Source organism: Syngnathus leptorhynchus, chromosome 4, assembly GCF_054491065.1.
Source record: "Syngnathus leptorhynchus isolate UIUO chromosome 4, UIUO_Slep, whole genome shotgun sequence".
NCBI lineage: Eukaryota > Metazoa > Chordata > Actinopteri > Syngnathiformes > Syngnathidae > Syngnathus > Syngnathus leptorhynchus.
The window spans coordinates 3,464,182-3,487,833 of NC_141198.1; the positions used below are offsets into that span (position 1 = coordinate 3,464,182).

At 42.2% G+C, this 23,652-nt stretch overlaps 2 protein-coding genes across 7 annotated transcripts in view; one reads left to right on the top strand and one right to left on the bottom strand.

The window, feature by feature from the left end:
* LOC147057659 (syntaxin-binding protein 1-like) overlaps positions 1-5,802 on the top strand; it is a 61,328-nt gene extending 55,526 nt beyond the window's left edge. For all 3 annotated transcript variants that reach the window (XM_085910738.1, XM_085910739.1, XM_085910740.1), the window contains 2 exons: positions 2,802-2,920; positions 4,918-5,802. In XM_085910738.1, coding sequence (XP_085766864.1) covers positions 2,802-2,911 — 110 coding nt within the window. In that variant the 3' untranslated portion in view covers positions 2,912-2,920; positions 4,918-5,802. The remainder of the gene's footprint in view (positions 1-2,801; positions 2,921-4,917) is intronic.
* The window catches only part of LOC147057660 (neutrophil cytosol factor 2-like), a 47,363-nt gene continuing 29,097 nt past the window's right edge, over positions 5,387-23,652 (bottom strand). For all 4 annotated transcript variants that reach the window (XM_085910743.1, XM_085910742.1, XM_085910741.1 and 1 more), the window contains 4 exons: positions 15,904-16,064; positions 13,165-13,273; positions 12,545-12,668; positions 5,387-10,352 (listed from right to left, as the gene is read on the bottom strand). In XM_085910743.1, the coding sequence (XP_085766869.1) occupies positions 10,264-10,352; positions 12,545-12,668; positions 13,165-13,273; positions 15,904-16,064 (483 nt within the window). In that variant the 3' untranslated portion in view covers positions 5,387-10,263. The remainder of the gene's footprint in view (positions 10,353-12,544; positions 12,669-13,164; positions 13,274-15,903; positions 16,065-23,652) is intronic.

Here is a 23,652-nt window from a genome sequence, read left to right on the forward strand (position 1 = left end):
TAGATGATAGGACTCCCCCCCCATTGTTTACCGATTGATTGTGCAAAGATCCATACAATTTCCTGGTGTTTTGTCCCCTAAACGTCACATATAAGCTTAAATTTGCATACAAATTAGTGTTTAAACGTCTGTTCCATGATGGTGAAGATTTGTGTTGTCCAATTTTGTACCAATACGCACAAAACCCACAGTTTACATCGTTTCCCTGCAACAAAATCAATACGACAATGGGTTCGTTTTGCCCAAACAAAACGAGCCAATTTTAAGATCCCGCCGCCAGACTCTCAAGCTGTCATTTATGGAGATCATTTCACTCCGGAATGTTATCAGGGGTCAATGATGGAGCATCTTGGCTTCAAAACTAAGAAACTTCTCAAGCCAGACCCAGTCCCTACAGTCCAACCTGTGCCCACAGAAGCACAATTGCTTGCCATGGGGAAGAAGAGACAACGGAGCCCCCCCCCCAAGTTTACCCCCCCCCTCCGAAAGTACCAAGACAGAGCCGTGCAATTGCCAAAAGGGAGATTCTTGGGGGATGAAAATGTTACCTTTTTCGGTTTGATTTTCTCCTGATCCGGCTGCACCTTCCGCGCCTTCGTTTTGCAATACTTCCGTCGCTGGGGTACTTCTTACTGGTTCAAATTGGTAGCCTTGTACCCCAAGAAAGAAATCATACTCTTCTTCATTTTCGTCAGAAGGTGAACAGTCATCTGAGGGAGATTACTCAGACGACATCGCTTCCACCATCATGTTTCAAGGCTGCCACCATCATATCTGTGCCGAAGAAAACTGCTCCATCCTGCTTCAATGACTACTGCCCTGACAGGCACTGACACCCTTCATCACGAAGTGCTTTGAGCTGCTTGTTATGATACACATCAGATCCATTATCCCCCCCCCACCCTTGACCCCTTCCAGTTCGCGTACCGAGCCAAACGGTCCACTGAGGATGCAATCTGCTCTGCCCTCCACTCAGCCCTCACCCTGGAAAAAATGAGACTCTTATGTGAGATTCCTGTTTGTGGACTTGGGCTGCATTCAACACCATTGTACCACAGCGACTCATCTGCAAACTCGACAAACTGGGACTCAATAACTCTGCAACTGGCTACAGGATTTCCTCTGTCAGAGGTTTCAGGTAGTACGTGTTGGCGACAATATCTCAGGCAGCATCACGCTGAGCACGGGGGCCCCCCAAGGCTGCGTGCTCAGTCCGCTGCTCTTTACCTTGCTGACGCATGACTGCACTGCGACCTACAGCAACAACCGCGTGCTGAAATTTGCTGACAACACGACTCTGGTGGGTTTCATCACCAAGGGCGACGAGACTCAATACAGGTCGGAGGTCGACCTTTTGGTCACATGGTGCAGGGACAACAACCTCCTGCTGAACGTCAGCAAGACCAAGGAGATTGTTGTTGACTTCCGGAAGGGTCACACCCAACACCTGCCACTGACCATCGACGGTGCTGTGGCAGAGAGAGTGAGCAGCATCAGATTCCTGGGGTGCACATCAGTGAAAACCTCTCCTGGACCACCAACACTGCATCACTGGCGAAGAAAGCTCAGCGCCGCCTATACTTCCTGCGGAAACTCAGACGAGTCCTGTACTTTTGCGCTATATTCTGACTGTCCATTTTTGCTCCATTTATTTATTTATTTATTATTTGTTTTTACTTTTTGTGAATATTTTGTTTGTTCGGGGACCAATATAATATAACACACACACACACACACACACACACACACACACACACACACACACACACACACATATATAATATGTAATGTGTCTTGTCACCGTGGGATAGTAGGAAACAAAATTTCAAACTCTTTGTGTGTCTTGACATGTGAAGAAATTGACAATAACGCAGACTTTGACTTTGTATCCGCCATGATGCTTACATGGGCTAGGTAACTCGGCAACGCTCAGCCTCCTTATAATCTACGGCACAGTCACTTTGGCAATTTCCGGGATGAACTTCAATGATCACAAACAAACCGTTGCTTTTTCATTGATTTCTCCTCAATTCGCAATTTTATTCAAAAATTCACAACAGTTTCCAAAAAAACAAGTCCATCTTTATCAAATACATTTTGGGACCTCATAGTGTCTTTACATGCCCTTTAACAACCCACCGTCTCTATTGCTCATCAAAGCAGACTTACGCCATGACGAACAGGGCAAGGCACACAACCGGTTGCCAGCCAATCACAAGGCACACAGAGACGAACAACCACCTGCACTCACACTCTCACCTACGGGCAAATTGGAGTGCTCAATCATGTTTTTGGGAAGTGGGAGGAAACCAGAATACCCGGAGAAAACCCATGCAGGCACGGGGAGAACATTTACACACCAAACAGGGAGGGCTGGCAGTGGAATCGAACCCGCACCCTCAGAACTGTGAGGTGGACGTGCTCCACCATGCCACTACTCAAAAACGCTACACATAAAATAATAATCCAGAAAAAAATGGTAGAAATCCTCTACAGTTAGATCGATTTAAAACGACGGCGCCAGGCTTTACCGGAAAGGGCAATGCCAAATGAGATTTTACCGGAAATACATCTTTTTTTACTTTTTACATTTACTTCGTGGTTATAGTCCATGGTGTATTCTCTGTGACAAGAAACAATAAGCAAATTTTTTTTTAAGGTTGGACAGTAAAAAATACTGCACCCAATTTTTATAATAATGCACTCAATTTTTATAATAAAACGGTGCATTTTGTTGGCTTTCATCACACTTTGCAGTTGACTCTGCATTAAGTTTGAGCAAAGGTGTTTGTCTTTTGCAGGTTCCACCCACGTCCTTACACCTCCCAAATACCTGAAGGAACTGCAGCACCCAGATTTCATGGACCCCAATGCACCACCTGAGACCACTGGAGAGCAGTCAACACAATAATACATGGCGGTAAATGCTCTCGTTTATGGATCACTATATTGACATTTCTACATGCAGTACATTTACCATATTTATTTAACAAACAACAGTAGTATTCATTTACAACCTAAATCTTCATTCTTCTTTGGGTATACAATTGTGTAGTAATGGAAATTCAAACTTGAGACCATCTGTCAAACACATTTGATGAACGCTCCTAATACAGAATGTCTGAAGGGTTTGAAAGGTGCTAATGCCTGCAAATAGGAGAAATTTCATTTTCTGTGGTTCTAAAAGCTAACAAGAAACTTGAGTATGTTACGCTCATTGCTTCATATCTTGTTGCTACAGTAAATATGAGATAAAATGATTGCTCTAAAATTGGACAAATTGGACTTTCTCCCAGAATTTAGGGTCCAACTATCTCCACCATCATACCTGTCAGAATCTGTCTTCAGTACAGATGAGGTTGTTTTGTACTTTCTTTTTCTGTCACAGTTTAACTATGTTATAGTATGGTCCATTTCTACTGCCAAAATGTGGTAAATTGATTTTGTGAATCACTCAAAGGAGTTCTCCTCAGTATCTGGGACTGCTCCGTGATTGACCTGATTGGCCAATGGTTCACCTTGTGTATGTCAAACAAACTTTACTTTTGATCAATTTCGACAGTGGAAGCCAATATTGTGACCAGCATCTTCATCTACTAAAAATAAACAAGAAGAAAAATGTGGTTAATTCTGCAAGAACAGAATTAATTGCAGCGTCCATGCATTCATCCACGGGTAATGCCATGTTTTGTTTTTTTGTTTGTTTGTTTTCCCTGACTTTGGTACTTCTTATTTTTGTCACAGCAGCATATCCTACTCCCCAAACACATTGTTACTTTGTGATAGGTCTGCACTTTGGTGGTTCAGCCTGAACAACGCTGACTTGCTGAATGTGAATCAGAACACCCTAGAATGGGTGGCTGTTTGGCCTGACAAGCTATGATGATGATGATACAAAGTCATCATTTAAATGACTCTCGCCTTGTTTTTGCTTTTTATTTTTCGTCTTCATTTGATTGATGATATATAGTTTACATGTTGGAAACAAATAAAATGTATTCATTCATTCTGTGTGTCCTACGATAATGGATGGATGGATTGGATATTGGTTTGATAGTAAGCTCTCACTTAACTAAAAGGGACACAAAATCCACAATGGTCTATTTTACACGAACGAGCTCAGTTTATGTATTTTTTTTTATCAAGAAAATGAAAAAAATATGCTCTATTTTATCTATTCATTTTGAAGGAATAATTAAATAACTAATGCCTTCAAATGCCCACATTCCGTGAGGAATATGGCTCCGCCTCCTCTGCTCCCTTCAAGTCTCGACACGAGTGAGCAATCACAATTTGTACATTGGAAATTACCTTCTCCTGGCTTGTTTTGATTTGTTTTTTTAAATAAGCTTATCAGTTCAACCTTATTTACCGTTGTATTGATTTCCTTTCTGTTGACCTTATCCTCAAATTCAGAAAGAACACAAGAGGAATTGCACACTCCTTGCGGTTAGTTTACTTGCAGTTAACTTCAAGCTATTCCCACTCAAACAGTATATTTTGTGCTGTGCCACAACATTAAACAGAAAGCTGGTCGTTAGAAAAGCTCAAAAAAAGACTCTGAACATACTGTCACTATACAAAACATCATTAGAAAATAACGGAAATCAAAGAAATTAAAAAAACAAATTATTTATACTAGCCATTTGATATTGATGCAATATTTTTATTCACATTAGTATTCTTTTGATACTACGATAGTCCTACTGAGGCCCACGGCAACCCCTGAACACCTCAGAAAATGATTCTTTCCATGGCTGACTTAAACGTGTTTGTTCAACCATTAACATTGCATCGTCAAAGAGAGTAAGATGAATACATTGGTCAATAACTTGAAAAAATAAGCAAAATAAGACCCATGTGTGTTGAATGGTTTGTAAAAAAACCTTGGCAGTTAATGTTTGTCTTATGTTTCAGGAGCAACTGGAAATGGTCACCCTTTCCTCAATTTAAAAACCTCCAAAAGACTCAAAGAAGAAAGAAAACACCGAAGAGCATTTTTGTATTGCTTTGAAACAGCCAAATAGATGGTTTCCCCACCTACGCTCTAAAATTTGACAGTTGTTGCTGTCTGCAGGACTCTACAAATACAATATTTATACTCTGTTTCACATAAAGCACTTGCAAACCTTTTTTCTGTCGATAAATATCATAAATTGTGTTTGGTCAATGTTTATTTAGCTATAATATTTTTTTACTTATCTATTTTATTTATTTAATTAATTTAATTTATTTTACTGGTTCTTTTATCACAAACAAGATATTTAGATTGAATTACCTGACATGTTTCGACTTGTACTTCCGCCTTCATCAGGACACTCTGATAAAAATAGTCAAGTAAAATAATTGACAAGTAAAAACAAAATGAACACAGTACAACGAATCATTTAATTTACTGTGCAGTGGTGTTTATTTCTTAATGTGAAATAGTTAAGATCTCGGAATGAGGTTCAAATGACATGGAATTCCTTCATCTCTTCATTCACAATCACATGTAATGCATGTGTTTTTTTTTCAGTGGAGAGGTATTCAATTATTCTTGAAATAAATGCTCTAGTTGACTTTACAGTGGTCATAAAAGGAACCAACAATGAAAGTTTGAATACTAAACTAGAAAATACTACAGTTAAATGTTATGTTGATTCAAAATACATATTTGGGTGGCCATTTTCATACATAGATACCAACTTCCGCTGTTATGTTAGATAATTTTCAAGAAAGCTTGGGGTTTTGTTTTTTTACAATTGATGTTATTGTCTTTCGTTTTCTCTGTTTTCCTGTTTTCTTGACTGTCAATTGTAGTGCTTCTGATTTCAGTATTATCTGTTTATTTGTATTCTAGATACAAAAGGTCCAGATGAATAATCTAGTTGAGGAAAAATGCTATCATTAAATCAATGTTAGTCTATTACTGTTACATCCCTCCCGTTTGATCTGCATATTCAATGTGACACTTTTTAATGCACTGTGTGAATTAAATACTTTAAAACTGAGGTATCGTTCTTTCTTTTTTCAGTTCTCATTCTTCATTTTTACTGCACGTGATGAATTTGACAATCAAATAGTCAAGTAAAACAACAACACAGCCTCTCGCCCAATGAGGAACCTGGTTGTTGGTCTTTTGTAAGTCTTGTATAGTTTTTCAAAGTACAACCACTAAGACTTTTTCATCTTTTTCAGTATTACAAATATAACTCTTGGTCTTTACAAAAATAATAATTGTTTTTATAACTCAACATTATTACATGAACGCTCATGTTGAGGATCTCATTGTACTGTATAAGCTGTATTTCTTGTACTGCAAGTTATTGTCTTATGAAAATACCAGAGATGGGACCAAGTCACACGTGCAAGTCTCAAGTAAGTCTAAAGTCTTAACCTTAAAGTCTCAAGAACCATACTTTCCGGACTATAAGACGCACCTAAAAACCTAATTTTTTCTCAAAAGCCGACAGTGCGCCTTACAGTCCGGTGCGCCTTATATATGGATCAATTGATGAATTTGTTGATCCATACTGGTCTGCCAAAATTTTCAGTACGTTTTAGTACGAATAGTAAATTACAAGGTCGCATCGCTGACCAGCATTACGGCAACCGTGGTCAGGGGGCGTCACTGAATAGCTGATGTACCCGTGCTCCATTGTTTCGAGTAAATTTACGGATCGATATGGAAGAGAAACATAGGTAAGCAGTACCAATATGTTAGATCCAACTTTAGTCAGTTCCGATCATTTTACAAGCGCTCATTTGAGAAACGCAATTGTTTACACTTTGCTGAGGCTCATGGGAGTCTGCGAGCTGAGGCTCATGGGAGTTTGCGAGTGGCTAATGCTATAGTGATAGCTGCTATACGCACGAGGGTATTTCATGTCAAAATAGGCTGCTCTGTTAATGTTTCGAGTAAATTTACGGATCAATATGGAAGGGAAACATAGGTAACCAGTACCAATGTGTTAGATCAAACTTTAGTCAGTTCCGATCATTTTATAAGTGCTCGTTTGAGAAACGCGATTGTTTACACTTTGCTGAGGCTCATGAGAGTTTGCGAGTGGCTAATGCTATAGTGATAGCTGCTATACGCACGAGGCTATTTCATGTCAAAATCGGCTGCTCTGTTAATGTTTCGAGTAAATTTACGGATCGATATGAAAGGGAAACACACGAAAGCAGTACCAATGCGTTAGATCGAACTTTAGTCAATTCTGATCATTTTATAGGATAGTTTGAGAAACGCGATTGTTTACAGAGGGCAGCTCATTGGTTATTGTGGCTAGTGGATGCATACCGCAACCCTAGTCAACCGCAGTTTGTTGCAGTATAGCTTCTATTTTATGCGCTTTATAATCCGGTGCGCCTTATATATGGACAACGTTTTAAAATGGGCCGTTCATTGAAGGTGCACCTTATAATCCGGTGCGCCTTTTAGTCCGGAAAATACGGTAAATCCCAAGGATTTTTTTTCTTGGGCAAGTCAAGTCACAGATTGTCAAATCCAAATCAAGTCACCTTATTATTGCAATTTTACCCGCAGAATCTGATCTTAATCACGTGAAAGGACAAGATATAAATAATTTTAAGTAACCATCATTGTCCAATGTGTCTAACGTGTTTAAAAAATATGACAATAATTTGGATTTGCACTGTAATTACTGATATTCAGTAGTAAGTAATTTTAGGTAACCATCATTGTCCAATGTGTCTAACCTGTTTAAAAAATATGACAATAATTTGGATTTGCACTGTAATTATTGATATTCAGTAAAATACACCATGGAATCAAGCAAAAATTACCTCGTAAGATGATTTATTGACAGCTCAATCTAAACAAATTAACATCTGCCGACAGTGTCTGACACATTTGAGTTGCAAATACTGGGCAGAATGGCTCTTCAAATGACAGACAAAGTTTTAGGATGTCGTCTGGCTGTCTGAAATGTTTCTCTTGCATATCTTGCACTGGGCTGTCCGTCTTTTGCCGTCATAAAGGTAATTACGGTAGACAAAGGTGATGACTCGCGGTACCGCTCCCATGTTTGTGTATGTCTGATATAAAGGGGCGTGATTCTCCAATAAACACGTTAGGTACGTAGAGAGGGCACGGCTGATTGATTGACAGGGTAATGGTCCAATTATGACAATGCCATTCTCAGCCTGCGCTCCTACCGTGTTATCGATGTTTTTTTTAAATTTATTATTAAATTTATATTCAAACTGAAAACATGAACGAAATAACACTGAAGTCATTCAAGTCATCGTGTCTCAAGTCAAGTCCCGAGACTTTAACTTCCAAGTCCAAGTCAAGTCTCACCAAGTCTGTTGTTGCTTGTTCATGTCTGTTCTTGGTGTTGGATTTTGTCTAATAAATTTCCCCCAAAATGCGACTTATACTCCGGAGTGACTTACATATATGTTTTTTTTTCACGTTATTGTGCATTTTATGGCTAATGCGACCTATATTGCGGAGCGACCTTTAGTCGGAAAAATACGGTATTTAATATATGCCCAAAGGTGTGAGTGTGGATAGTATGCCCAGCGATTGGCTGGTAACCAGTTCAGGGTGTCCCCCACCTACTGCCTGAAGTCAACTGGGATAGACGCCAGCACGATCGCAACCCTCGTGACGAGAAGCGGTTCAGAAAATGGATGGATGGATGTTTGAACAAATTATCACTGTAACACTGAGTTCAAAAGAGGAAAAAGAAAAAAAAATCATCTAAATTAACAAAGAGGAGCAAGAAGAATGAATTTGAAATCAGCTTCACACATTCCATTGCATAATTGGGTAACAAAATTTGAAATACCGTAATTTTCGGACTATAAGTCGCGGTTTTTATCATAGTTTGGGTGGGGGGGGGCGACTTATACTCAGGAGCGACTTATGAGATTTTTTTCACAAATTTTCAAAATTCAAAAATCCGCGATGTAGTGAAACCGCGATAAACGAACCGCGATGTAGTAAGGGATTACTGTCATTTGAACTGCAAGTGATGTCACCCGTGCCGCGCGGCAGTTGGGTACATAAAGGGCAAAGGATTCGATCACGGGATGACGAAGATGACGAAGGGCCCCATGTACTACCGGCATCATTAGCGGGTTTGTTTGTAAGTGACACAGAGGACGAATAGTTTGAAGGATTTAATGATTTGGAGTGACAGAAGGTTTGAAAAACTATTATGGCTTTTACGCACGCCCGATCCTTCTCGACGGGAGCTCTCTTTCATTTCCGTGGATGGAAGTCGGGGGCCGGCGCTTGGCCGGGTGGCTGTCCGTCGACCGTGGATGGGGCTCGGACATGGCTTTTACGCACACACGGTCCTATTTTATGGAGCTCTCTTCTACCTCCGTGGCTGGAAGTTCAGTAGTTGTTAGCTCGTTGAACTCTTATTAAATAAAGAGCCGTTTACCAAACCCACGTCTTTTCTGGTACTTTAACGCTACAATATAGTTATATACTAGATCTCTGCAGCGCACGCGCGGCGTTGTTGACATAAAGAACGAAAAATTTGATCAATGGATTTAATGATTTGGAGTGACACAGATGGTTTGATAATATTGTTGTAATATGATAGTTATTTGATACTTTATATATCTTTATACTTATATATACTTATATACTTTATATATACTTATACTTATATATCGTTATACTTTATATATCTTTATATGGGTCTGTGGAATAATTAGAAATGCAACTTACTATGGGTCTGACGTCAGCATATATGGCGCATACGCGGCATTGTTTGCATAAAGCACAATCGATGGATTTAATGAATTGGAGTGACACAGATGGTTTGATAAACGTGTTATTTATGTAATACTTTCTTGAATAATTCTGAATGTTACGTCAGGCCCGTTTTCAGCTCCTCGTTTGTGTATATGTCACGTTAGCATACCGTATCGTTTAGCCTGTTGTTGCTGGTTCATGTCTGTTTTTGCTGTTGGATTTTGACAAATAAATTTGCCCCAAAAGTGCAACTGATTCTCCGGTGTGACTTATATATGTTTTTTTTTCACTTTATTGTGCATTTTATGTCTGGTGCGACTTATACTCCGGAGCGACTTATAGTCAGAAAATTACGGTACTTAAAGAACACCCACTATAATGTGCCATCGTAGTGGTTTAAAAAAAGTAAAAGAAAAAAAGAACAGAAAAGAGAAACTGTCGTTTAACAATTTGCACGGTTGAACTGAAGGGTGTAATGAAACTGATCTGAACTCACAGAAATATTATTCAGTACAGCTCAATATTTAAAACTTAAGACATCACAAGATTTCATTTTCCCTCATGGCAAAGCTGCTGGGGAAGATGCCTATTCTCCCTGCACAATGTCCTTCCAACCACTCATCGTTTACTATAAAGAAAACAGAAAGAGGCACATACTGTAAAAACTAAACACAATGCAGCCATACACTCAAGGGACAAAAATATTGATCTTAAACACAATAAATAGTAAATAAATAGTAATTGATCTTAAACACAATATTTGATCCAAGCAAGATATTTTGTATAGGTTGGAGAAAATGACCTTTCTGTACCAACATTCAGATTATTTGGTCATTGTTTTTTCAGTTAGTCAACTAGTCTTAAAACCTGATTTGTTAGGGTTTTTTTTTTTTTTTTTTTTTTGGAAAATGCTTCATCTTAGTTTATTTTTATTAGTTTTAGAATTAGCTTTGGGTTGTTTTTTTTAATATATGGAGTATTTCGTGAGTCTAAAATAAAATACAGTCGAGCCTCAGTTTTCGAACACAATCCGTTCCAGAAGGCTGTTCGAGAACTGAATCGTTGAAATTCCGAATCATGTTTTCCCATTACAAACAATGGGAAAAAAATCCGTTCCAAGAAAAAAAAAACGGCTTTTTTTAAGTATTTTTTCATTTGCGTATTTCTGTCCGATCGCGCAACTGCAGCGCACCGCCAAACGCGCAACCGTAGCGCGTCACCGAGTGCACAACTGCGCCACGCTGATCGCATTATTGTGACAGAGCCGTCGCTGAAATTTAGAAAATATTTTTAAAGTCCTGATGTACTTTCTAAAATTTAAGTGGACCTCAGTGCGCAGGGAGCTTAATTTTGTCAGATCGCGCAACTGCAGCACACCGCCGAACGCGCTACCGTAGCGCGGCGCCAATCGCGCAACTGCACCGCGCTGGTCGCATTATTGTGACAGAGCGGTCGCTAAAATTTATAAGATATTTTGAAAGTCCTAATTGATTTTCCAAAATTTAAGTGGACCTGCAGGGAGCTTAATTTGGTCCGATTGCGCAACCGCAGCGCGCCGACCGGGCGCTCACTGTCGCATTGCTTGAGGAGCGTCTTTGTGTTTTAAGATGGCTTTACTGCTCCCACTTGCTTCATTTGGAGGCATGATTAGAGGTGATGCAATCCTCAGAGTAACGAGAATGTAATAACGAACGGAGTCAGTTGGCATGCGGGTCCTCTCGGCTCATCTCGTGAGGTTCGACAACCGAATTTCGTCCGACATCCGAAGCAAAAGAATCTCAAATTTTTTGTTCGAATTCCGAATTGTTCGAGAACCGGGACGTCCGAAAACCGAGGCTCCACTGTGGTGTGGTAATAAAGTCAATGACAATACTCAAACGACTGTTTGACCTTCCTTCTTCTGTACGGTCATATGAAATAAATGCATTTAAAATGAATACCAAAAGCGTGTATGATATTAAATGACACTGATGAAAACACAGGACATTTTTGCTTTAACTATAGTTAGTTTTATGACCGTAAGAGGAACATAGTTTCAATAAGTTATTTTTTTAAGAATTTTTGTGACTATTTTATTTTGGTAATTAAAACGTTTTTTTCAATTCAGGTTTTAGTAATGTTGTTACTTTTCCTTCACTATTATACCTTTGTTCTTAAGTTCTGTACTTAAGTTCGGAGTAGAAGAACTTCACTGCCCTGCCCTAAATGTCTGGTAACCGTCAACTAACATCCATCCGTGAGGACAAATTAGTTAGGTCCAAACGTCCAGAAGTGCTCCAAAGATTTTTAGAAACACTCATAAAAAGAGAGAAAGTTATGTCACTGAAAATAACTCCACGAGTTATTATTTTTTCAATTCCTGAAGATACAATGTCTTTGTGTGAGAATACCGTATTTTTCGGACTATAAGTCACATTTTTTTCATAGTTTGGGTGGGGGGGGACTAATACTCAGGAGTGACTTTGTGAATTTTTTCACAAATTTTCAAAATTCAAAAATCCGCAATGTAGTGAAACCGCAATAAACGAACCGCGATGTAGGAAGGGATTACTGTCATTTGAACTGCAAGTGACTTCACCCGTGCCGCGCGGCGATTGTTTACATAAAAGGCAAAGGATTTGATCTGAGTATAAATCGCCCCCCCCCCCCAAACTATGACAAAAACCGCGACTTATAGTCCAAAAATTACGGTATATATGTTTTTTCCACTTTATTGTCCATTTTATGGCTGGTGTGACTTATACTCCGCAACAACTTTTAGTCCGAAAAATACGGTACTTTTTTCCCTAAACGTTGCAAGAATAAACCGCAGAACTGTACCTTCACAAAGGATGTCAATGGTATCCCCTTCGCTGAACTCCAAATCCTCTTGACCCTGAGCAGCATAATCATATAGTGCCACCATTTGGTAGAGGATGGTATGGTTGCGTAGAGAATCTTCTGCCTGAATTAGAAGAGTGCACACGCCGTAAAGATACACATTCCTGCTCGGTAGATATTCATCAGTACATTTAATTAGTTATCGGTGTATGTTTGGAAAGTTTAGAAGCTGACCATCACCTATCACAGTTCTGTTCGAAGGCATCACTGTGTTTTTATTCATTGCAATTTTTTTGCCACATTTAAGGCCTATGCAAATACAAGAATATAAAGTATTGTCACTCCAGGGTGCAAGAATGAAATTACTTTTTGTTTTAAAACTTCGTTTTGGGGTGTTCTTGCACCTTGAGAATTACTGAGGTATTTTTGAGCACATGACGTGCTGCAGTTGGCAGCCTACAAAAACAATAAGGTTGCTGCTTGGGCCCTAATTACATGAAAAAAAAAGTTTTGGAAAAAAAAAAAACATTTTGTCTGGTACTACTTTCTGTCTTGCGTTATTGGGTGGAAGAAAAAAACAAAGAAGTTTTCAGAACATCAATGTTAATTCAAATCCTCACCTGACACCACAAAGTTGTTCTGCCAGACTCCGAGAACTCTTGTATGGTCCTCCCTGGCTCTAATTCCCATTCAAGAGGTACAAGTACCTGAGAGCCATGCTTCCGATGTCTAATGAGAAACAGAGCAGCATTTAAGGGAGTGGTATGTTTAGAAAAAAAACATACGTTCACATTCATCAAGTTAGAGCCTAAACAGAATGCTGTTTGACGGAACAAGTCAGAGAAAAAACATTTGCAAATGTCAAGTTGACAGACAGTTGACAAGATTTGGAAGTGGGAAACAGGATGAAGACTTCCTGAGAAAATTGTTACTTCCGTGAGAAAATGGTCACCTCATTTGATTGAATCCGGTTGAGATCGGCCGAGATGCAGGTGCAGCCTATTCTGGAAGCATTTGGGTCATCTGAGGCCAATGTAAGTCATGGAAAAAAACTGGTACGTGACCAAGCAGGCATAGTACCTACCCACGAACTGGACTGTTATAAAAGGTTCGTTCGGACAAGGAGGAGCACTCTCTCTCTCCCCGTCGGGGCTTGGCCCCTGCGGCTACTGCCGGGGGTTGAGAACGCCGATTAGACAAAGATAGATTTCATTCTTTCTGAGATTAACCCAAGGTCCGTTAAAATGAATTTATACTATCTTCAAATTGGACTCAGTCAAAATTTAAGCTTAAAGACAGGCTAGGAGATGCAGACCTCGGTGCAGGAGAGAGGAGCCATTTTTAGGGTGTCGTCATTCTTTAGGCCAGCCTGTTCTTTTAAACAGAATTCGGATTTTGGAACAAGGAGAACTGATCACTCGACTTTTCCACCAAACAGCATTTAAGACCTCTAGCCTCTTACCCTTTTTGAGTTTTCAATCGAGAGAACTTTGAGACTGAATAATTTTTGCTCTATTGAGAATGGTGAGTGAAAATTATTGTTAGTTGTTCGAACAATTTAAATTTGTAATTCTCTTTCTTGCTCATTCATTAAATTTCTACTTTATAATCATTTAACTTCGAATAATGATTATTTTGATCTTTTGTACTTTAAATCTCCTTTGTTTCTCGATCTTAGTCACACTTTAAACCGTTCAGTTCTTTTTTAAATGAAGACAGCTTTAATCCTTGACATCAGGGAGTGTCAGAATCTGGCTCGAAACAGTTAACTTGAGCTCAGCTAGTGTGGGTGCGCGCTAGTGAAAATAAACAAGTTTCTGCGGTTTTAACAAAGACAGCTAAACTATTCCGATTAGATAACAAGAGCAACAATCTTAATAGGAAAGGAGAGCCGCTGAAATGGCCGCCATCGAGGAGATCCTAGGTCTCAACAAAGTAGTTACTCAACCCTCGGGTTTCTTTGATTTCAGCGGGACTGGCATCCGGAAATGACGGAATTAAATCTAACAATAGATTAGTTACCTGAACAGCGGTTAGATTCGGAACTAATCTCCTTCCCGTAACGGCTTAAATCAATTCTTGTCTCCCCTACAGACTGCGTCACTGCAGAGGGGCTAAAGTACAGAATTTTACCCTTTAAACGGAGAGCCAGTCACTTACATCAGATAAGTGCACAATTGACAGTGGAGCCTTGGTTTTTGAATGTCCCGGTTCCCGAACAAATTGATATTCTAACAAAAAATTCGTGATTTTTTTGCTTCGGATGTCGGATGAAATTTCGGTTGTCGAACCTCGCGAGATGAGCCGAGAGGACCTGCATGCTAACTGACTCCGTTCGTTGTTACATTCTCGTTACTCTGAGGATTGCATCAACTCTAATCATGCCTCCAAAGGAAGCAAGTGGGAGCAGTAAAGCGATCCTAAAACACAAAGACGTTCTTAAAAAAACAACGGAAACTCAGGCGAGCAGGTGCTCCACCAGCCATCATGATCACCTTCTACCGTGGCACCATTGAGAGCGTCCTCTCTAGTTGTATCGCGGTGTGGGGTGGTAGCTGCACTGAATACAACATGAAGGCCTGCAGCGCATAGTGAAGACAGCCGGTAGGATTATTCGTGCTTCACTCCCCTCCCTGAAGGACATTTACACCTCCCGTCTCACCCGCAAGGCGACCACGATTGTGTGTGATGTGAGTCACCCCGCTCACGCTTTGTTTGATCTGCTGCCCTCTGGGAAGAGGTACAGGAGCCTGCGCTCCCGCACCACCAGACTCACCAACAGCTTCATACTCCAGGCTGTTAGGATCCTGAACTCTCTCCCCCCTCCGCTGCATAACGTCCTGACCTTTTGGGCCACGTTGGCTGCCTTGCACTACTCTCGCGCTGTATTCTGACTGTCTGCTGTATGCACACTTGCTCCATTTTTACTCTTCTTATTTGTTTATTTATATTCATTCGTCGCTCTTGTTTATTCATTGTGCCTTCTTGTTTTTACTTTTTGTGTTGTTTTTTTGTGATGTTTTGGTATATTATATTGTTATATTGTTGCGCGATCAGACAAAAATGAGAAACTGAAAAAATGCATTAAAATGTCGGTTTTTGCTTGGAATGGATTTTTTTTCCATTATTTGTAATGGGAAAATCATGATTCAGAATTCGAACGATTCACTTCTCAAACGCACTGTGGTCGAAAACCGAGGCTCCACTGTACTGTAAAGATAAACCGTTTCTAGACTTCATTATTATTCTAACTAATCTTGCAGGACTTTTTTCCAATAAACAAAACACATTTGAGTTTGAAACAAAAAAAAAAGCTTATTACATATATGACAATTTAAGGCAACAAACTGGACAGTTACCTGAGGCGCAGAGAAGATGCTGGCTGGTCCAATTGTTGAGCAATTTCTTCCTTCAGTTCATGATATGATGCATTTGAAGGTACTGACAGTGCCACGGTGTATGAATAGTGAACTTTTACAACCACAGAGTCTGTTTCTACTTCTTGGACTGAGGTGATATCCTGTGAAAAAGAAATAATCACAAATAGAAAACATCATCCGATAACATACTCAGGTTTGGAGAGTAATGGGATAAACGTACCAGCGTTATAAAATAAAATAAAAAAGTAACTGTATTCTGTGGAGGGTGCTTCGCGAGTACGGGGTGCCGAGCCAACTGATAAAGGCAGTTAGGTCTCTGTATCACCGATGCCAGAGTTTGGTCCACATTTCCGGCAGTAAGTCGGATTCATTTCCGGTGAGAGTTGGACTCCGCCAAGGCTGCCCTTTGTCACCGATTCTGTTCATAATTTTTATGGACAGAATATCGAGGCGCAGTCGAGGCATTGAGGGGGTCCGGTTTGGGGACCTCAGCATCGTGTCTCTCCTTTTTGCAGATGACGTGGTGCTGTTGGCTTTTTCAGGCCTTGATCTCCACCTCTCACTGGAGTGGTTCGCAGCTGAGTGTGAAGCGGTCGAGATGAGGGTCAGCACCTCCAAATCCGAGTCCATGGTCCTCGGTCGGAAAAAGGTGGAATGCCCTCTCCGGATCGGGGATGAGATCCTGCCCCAAGTGGAGGAGTTCAAGTATCTTGGGGTCTTGTTCACGAGTGAGGGCAGGATGGAGCGCGAGATCGACAGGCGGATCGGTGCAGCGTCGGCAGTAATGCGGACTCCGTACCGGTCCATCATGGTGAAGAGAGAGAAGAGCCAAAAGGCAAAGCTCTCGATTTACCAGTCGATCTATGCTCCTACCTTGACCTATGGTCACGAGCTATGGGTAGTGACCAAAAGAACGAGATCCCGGATACAAGCGGCCAAAATGAGTTTCCTCCGCAGGGTGTCCGGGGTCTCCTTTAGAGATAAGGTGAGAAGCTCGGTCATCCGGGAGAGACTCTGAGGAGAGCCGCTGCTCCTCCAAGTTGTGAGGAGCCAGATGAGGTGGCTCCGGCATCTCATCAGGATGCCTCCTGGATGCCTCCCTGGGGAGGTGTTCCGGGCATGCCCCACCGATAAGAGACCCTGGGGACGACCCAGGACGTGCTCGAGAGACTGTCTCTCAGCTGGCCTGGGAACGCCTTGGGATCCCCCGGGATGAGCTGGATGAAGTAGTTGGGGAGAGGGAAGTCCGGGAGTCGCTCCTGAAGCTGCCGCCCCCGCGACCCGACCCCAGATAAGCGAAAGAAGATGGATGGATGTATTCCATTACAGTTAGAGGGGAAAACACGGTAATCAGATTACAGGTACATTTATTAAAATGGAGTCATTCCATACCAACTGGACTAGATTTTAGAAGTGTTCCCAATTCAAGTTATGGATTTTCCTGATTATCATATATAATATGTATTACCGTATTTTTCGGACTGAAAGTCGCTCCGGAGTATCAGTCGCATCAGCCATGAAATGCACAATAAAGTGAAAATAAAACATACATGTCGCACCGGAGTATAAGTCGCACTTTTGGAGCAAATGTATTTGTCAAAATCCAAAACCTAGAACAGACATGAACCAGCAACGATAGGCAAAAATACGGTATGCTAACGTGACATATACACAAACGAGGTGCTGAGAACGGGCCTGACGTAACATTTAGCATTATTCAAATACCTATTACATAAATAACCCATTTATCAAACCATCTGAGCAACTTTATCAAGCAACTGAGCATGCGTGAGGACGCGGCGCACCTGGCAGCCGCTTCTCGCTGCTCCAACTTCGACTGATTTTTTAATTTCTTTTTTCTTGTTTCCTCGATCTCAAACTGGATCACCCACCGAATTACAGAGGATACAAGAATCTTGGCGCGATCTGTGTTTGCTGTGTGCTGGCTAGGCTTGTTGGTGCCGTGAGGCTTGGCGTGAGAGCCATTGACGCGACCTGGACGTGGTGGGCTCCTTGGCGGCCCTGCATTGCCAGCCAGTGCTGCCGCAGCTTCCTGCCCCCGGGGCTTTGCCTGGTGCGCCGCCGTCGAGGACAACGCAGTTGCTCGCGCGTCTCACCATCTGGCTTTCGACTGCGGCTAATGCCTCCACTCCTCTCCAGGATTCGCCATTTCTCCACGTCCGTCATGGTATGCCACTACATGCCTGCCGAGCTTCGCCGACTCGTTCCCGCGCTTCCTCCTTCCGGGGAGTTGGTTAGCGCACTCCGAGACCTTGCCCTTCTGCGCCGACCCCCCTACATCCACCGCGGATCTCGCCGAAAATCCATTAACACTTCAATTTCTGGAAACTGCATCCCAACAATTTGGACTGACCGCAGCTCACACAACGGCTTCCACACCTCCTCCTTACGTCATCGCACCAACCCACGTCATCAGAGCCCGTCCTCTGCGAACCTTTTCAACCTCCTGTCAATTCCAACCACCCCCCCCAACGGCTTTAAAACAAAAGCCGCTGAAAATCGCCCTTTTCAACACACGTTCCCTCAACAATAAAAGCCTTATTCTCAATGAATTCATCACAGACAACAAACTTGATCTTCTCTGCCTAAATGAAACATGGCAAAAAACCCTGGACTATTTTTTACTAAATCAAACCACCCCTTCAGGTTACTCTTACTTGGACAGCCCACGCATTGAGGGCAGAGGAGGTGGCATTGCTCCAATTTTTAATCAAAACCTCAAACCCCGCACCACGTCTCTTCCCTCTGCCCCATCATTCGAACATCTGGCTTTTAAACTTCCAGGACCTAAACCCCTCATCACTGTTATTCTTTACCGCCCCCCCAAACCAAACCCATCTTTCCTATCTGACCTCTCAGAATTCATCACTGCACTTTTCTCTGTTTCATCATCCCTCCTGCTTCTTGGTGATTTTAACCTGCACATTGATTCCCCTGACGGTAAACATTCTATGGACTTCCTGAATTTCCTCAACTGCTCCGGCTTCACTCAACACATTACCTTCCCTACCCACAAGCATGGACACACCCTAGACCTAGTCTGCAGCACTGGCCTCCATATCCATAACATTTCTAGCTCTGACCTTACCATATCAGATCACCTAGCCATCTTATTTGACATCCCCCACCCTTGATCCAAAACAAAACCGCACAATTATCTTCCGTAATCTAAAGACCATCTGCTTAGACACTCTCTCCACCTGCATATCAAAAACCCTTTCAGACCCCACCCCCCCGGAAAACTCAATGCCCACGGACCTTGTCAACACCTACAACATTATGTCGACCTCCTTCAACACAGTGGCTCCTCTGAAAACCAAAAGAGTCACCTTTACTCACTCCGCACCCTGGTTCAACCCTGAACTCCAGAAACAACTTCAACAGCTAGATCGACTATGCAAGAGAACCGGTCTCACAGTCCATGCCCTCGCCTACAAAGACCTTATGCAGCACTACAAATCAGCCCTAATAAAGCTCGCTCATCTTACTACTCTGGTGTCATCCACTCTGGTTCTTCAACCCCACGTTCCCAAACTCCTCAAACCCCACGACAATACTTCATCATTCACCCCAGAGAAATGCGACACTCTTTTGACATTTTTCAACTCAAAAATTGAAAACATCTATCACCAGCTCTTATCCTCCCCCTCTAGTATCCCACAACCTGAACCCACATTCTTTTCATCATCCGTCACCCGGCTATCAACTTTTTCCCCCATAACTTCTGCTGATCTCTCCCAAATACTCGCCACCATGAAATCCTCTAACTCCCCCTTGGACCCCATGCCATCTCAACTAGTTAAAGACTGCCTCACCCCCATTGCTCCTCTGATCATAGACATCAACTCCTCCCTCACCTCTGGCACAGTCCCCTCACCTCTTAAGCTTGCTGCCATCATTCCTCTCCTCAAAAAACCCGGCCTTGACCCTGAGGACCCCAACAACTACAGACCCATCTCTAATCTCACATTTCTATCAAAACTACTGGAAAGAGCCGTAACATCTCAACTCAAGACCCACCTCCTTTCAAATAACCTGTATGAACCACTCCAATCTGGTTTCCGTACACACCACAGCACTGAAACGGCCCTACTTAAAGTCACTAACGATCTCCTGCTTTCCTCTGACTCTGGTTCTTTTACGATCCTTCTCCTCCTTAACCTCAGAGCTGCCTTCGATACAGTAAACCATTCCATCCTTCTCAACCACCTAGAATCCATCGGCATCACCAATACTGCCCTCTCCTGGTTCAAATCCTATCTGTCTGACAGATTTCACTACATCACCATTAACCAACACAAATCCTGCACCACCCCTGTTGCACACGGAGTCCGTCAAGCCGCCATGGTTTCAATTTCCACTGCTACACTCTACATCTCCACCAAAACCATCTCTCCTGCCATTCTTTCCACCCTCACTCGCTGCCTCACAGACATTAAAGACTGGATGACCCAAAACCTTCTCAAACTAAACAGTAACAAAACGGAATGCATCATCTTCAGTCCTAAATCCAGCCTCCCCACCTACCACAGCTTCACACTCTGCATTGACGGTCACTCTGTCACTCCCTCCCCTTTAGTCAGAAATCTTGGACTTTATATGAATCCCACACTCTCCTTCAAATCACATATCAACTACGCCACCAAAACATCCTTCTTCCATCTACAAAACATTGCACGCCTACGTCCCTTTCTTTCCACCCCTGCAACAGAGACATTAGTTCATGCATTTATTACCTCCAGACTGGATTACTGCAACAGCATCTTGTACGGCCTCCCCTCAACTGTCCTTCACAAACTGCAATATGTTCAAAACTCTGCTGCCCGACTGCTCACCCGCTCACCCAGCAGACACCACATCACCCCTGTCCTCCGTCATCTTCACTGGCTCCCCATAAAACAGTGCATACATTTCAAGATCCTTGTTACCACCTATAAGGCCCTAAACAACCTTGCCCTCACCTACCTATCTGAACTCCTGCACTGCTATACCCCCACCTGCCAACTCCGCTCTGCTGATGCCAACTTGCTCACCCCCTTTACCTCGACCAAATACTGGACCATTGGAGATAGAGCCTTTGCTGTTGCTGCCCCCACTCTCTGGAACTCTCTTCCCCTGACGATCCGTAACGCTGACTCCCTGCACTCCTTCAAACACCATCTCAAGACTCACCTCTTCAACTCTGTGTATAACGCCTAACTCGTTGTGTGTGAGTGTGTGTGTTTTCTATGTAAAGCGGCTTTGAGTGTTTTGAAAAGCGCGATATAAAACCGATCAATTATTATTATTATTATCGGTGTCACTCCAATTCATTAAATTCACTGATCGTCTTTTATGTAAACAATGCCGCGTATGCGCTGTGCCGCTGATGTCAGACTCGTCGTGAGTTGCAGTTCTAATTATTCCACAGACCCCTATAACAATATATGAAGTATATATCAAATAACTATCATATCAACAACAATATTATCAAATCATCGGTGTCACTCCAAATCATTAAATCCATCAATCAAATTCCTCGTCCTTTGTCAACAAGTACCAGGAAAGGCGTGGGTTTGGTAAACGGCTCTTTATTTAACGGGAGTCCAACGAGCCAACAACTACTGAACTGTAACGATAAAAACATATACAAGTTGTTACACGAAATAAAAAATATATTAAATAACTATAACATAAATAACAACTTTTTCAAACATTCTGTGTCACTCCAAACTCCTCATACTCCGTGTCACTTACAAACAAAGCCGCTAATGATGCCGATAGTATGTGGGGCCCTTCGTCATCCCATGATCGAAACTCAGGCGAGCAAGTGCTCCTCCCGCAATCATGACCACATTCTACCGTGGCACCATTGAGAGCGTCCTCTCCAGTTGTATCGCTGTGTGGGGTGGTGGCTGCTCTGAGTACAACATGAAGGCCCTGCAGCGCATAATGAACACTCTAAGTAAAATCATCGGGGCTCCACTCCCCTCCCTGAAGGACGTTTACTCCTCCCGTCTCACCCGCAAGGCGGCTGCGATTGTGTGTGATGTGAGTCACCCTGCTCACTCTTTGTTTGAACTTCTGCCCTCTGGGAAGAGGTACAGATGCCTGCGCTCCCGCACCACCAGACTCAGAAACAGCTTCATACTCCAAGCTGTCAGGATCCTGAATTCCCTCCCCCCTCCGCCCTCGGATGCATGACGTCCTGTTCTTTTGCGCTATGATCTGGCTGTCTGCTATTAGCACGCTTGCTCCATTTTGCTGCTCTTATTTATTTATTTATTTATTTATTTATTTATTTATTTATTTGGGTTATTTGCTTATTACTTATTCGTTGCTCTTGTCTGTTCGTTTTTAGTCTTAGTGCTATTTGATTGTGAGTGTTGTGTACGTTGTCTAGTCACCGTGGGACGGTGGGAAACGTAATTTCGATCTCTTTGTGTGTCTTAACATGTGAAGAAATTGACAATAAAGCGGACTTTGACTTTGAATCCTTTTTTCTTTATGTAAACAACCGCCGCGCCACTTACATCACTTGCAGTTCCAATTACAGTAATCTCTTGCTCCATCACAAAAGTCCCCAAAGTCCCAATGATCATCATCACACACACATCTGGGTGTGGTGAAATTTGTCCTCTGCATTTAACCCATCCCCATGTGATTTTGATCCATGCCCTGGGGGAGAGGGGAGCAGTGAGCAGCAGCGGTGCCGCGCTCGGGAATCATTTGGTGATCTAACACCCCAATTCCAACCCTTAATGCTGAGTGCCAAGCAGGGAGGTAATGGGTTCCATTTTTATAGTCTTTGGTATGACCCGGCCGGGGTTTGAACCCACAACCTTCCAGTCTCAGGGCGGACACTCTACTACTAGGCCACTGAGCTGTTTTTTCATGGTTCGTTTATCGCTGTTTTACTACATCGCGGATCTTTGAATTTTGAAAATTTGTGAAAAAATTCACATATATGTCTTTGCTGAGTATAATGCCCCCCCCCCCCCCCCCCACTCAAACTATGAAAAAAAAAATGCAATTTAAAGTCCGAAAAATACGGTATATGAAAATAATGATGTGTCAATATATTACCTTGAATTGTCCGTCTGCCCGACCGCCCATCCATCCATTATCTGTACTGCTTGTCGCGGGTGTGCTGGAGCCTATCCCAGCAGTCATCGAGTAGTAGGCGGGGGACACCCTGAACTGGTTGCCAGCCAATCGCAGGGCACACAAATAGACGAACAACCACCTGCGCTCACACTCAATTTCGGAGTGGTCAGTCAGCCTACCGTGCATGTTTTTGAAATGCGGGAAGAAACTGGAAATAAGCGGAGTAAACCCACGCAGGCATGGGAAAAACATAGAAACTCCACACAGGAAAGCCGGACAGAGCTGAATCGAAAGCACACTGTGAGGCAGATGTGCCAACCAGTGCACCACCGTGATGCCCTACATTGACATGTATCTTTTTGAAGTATTGTATACTTACGTTACAAACTACATTTTTTGACAACTAGTAACTGTACATTTTAAAAGTAACCCTCGTAACCCTACATACATTATGAATTATGTCACAAAAACCCTCTATTATACTGTATTGATTTAACAAATTTGCAGTTTAATTTCAGTACCTTAGTACCTTAGATACTAGAATTTGGAATGTCCCCGTTCCCCCCGCTCTAACGAAAGATAACCATTTATCCAGGTTGGGCAATTGAGAACAGATTCTCA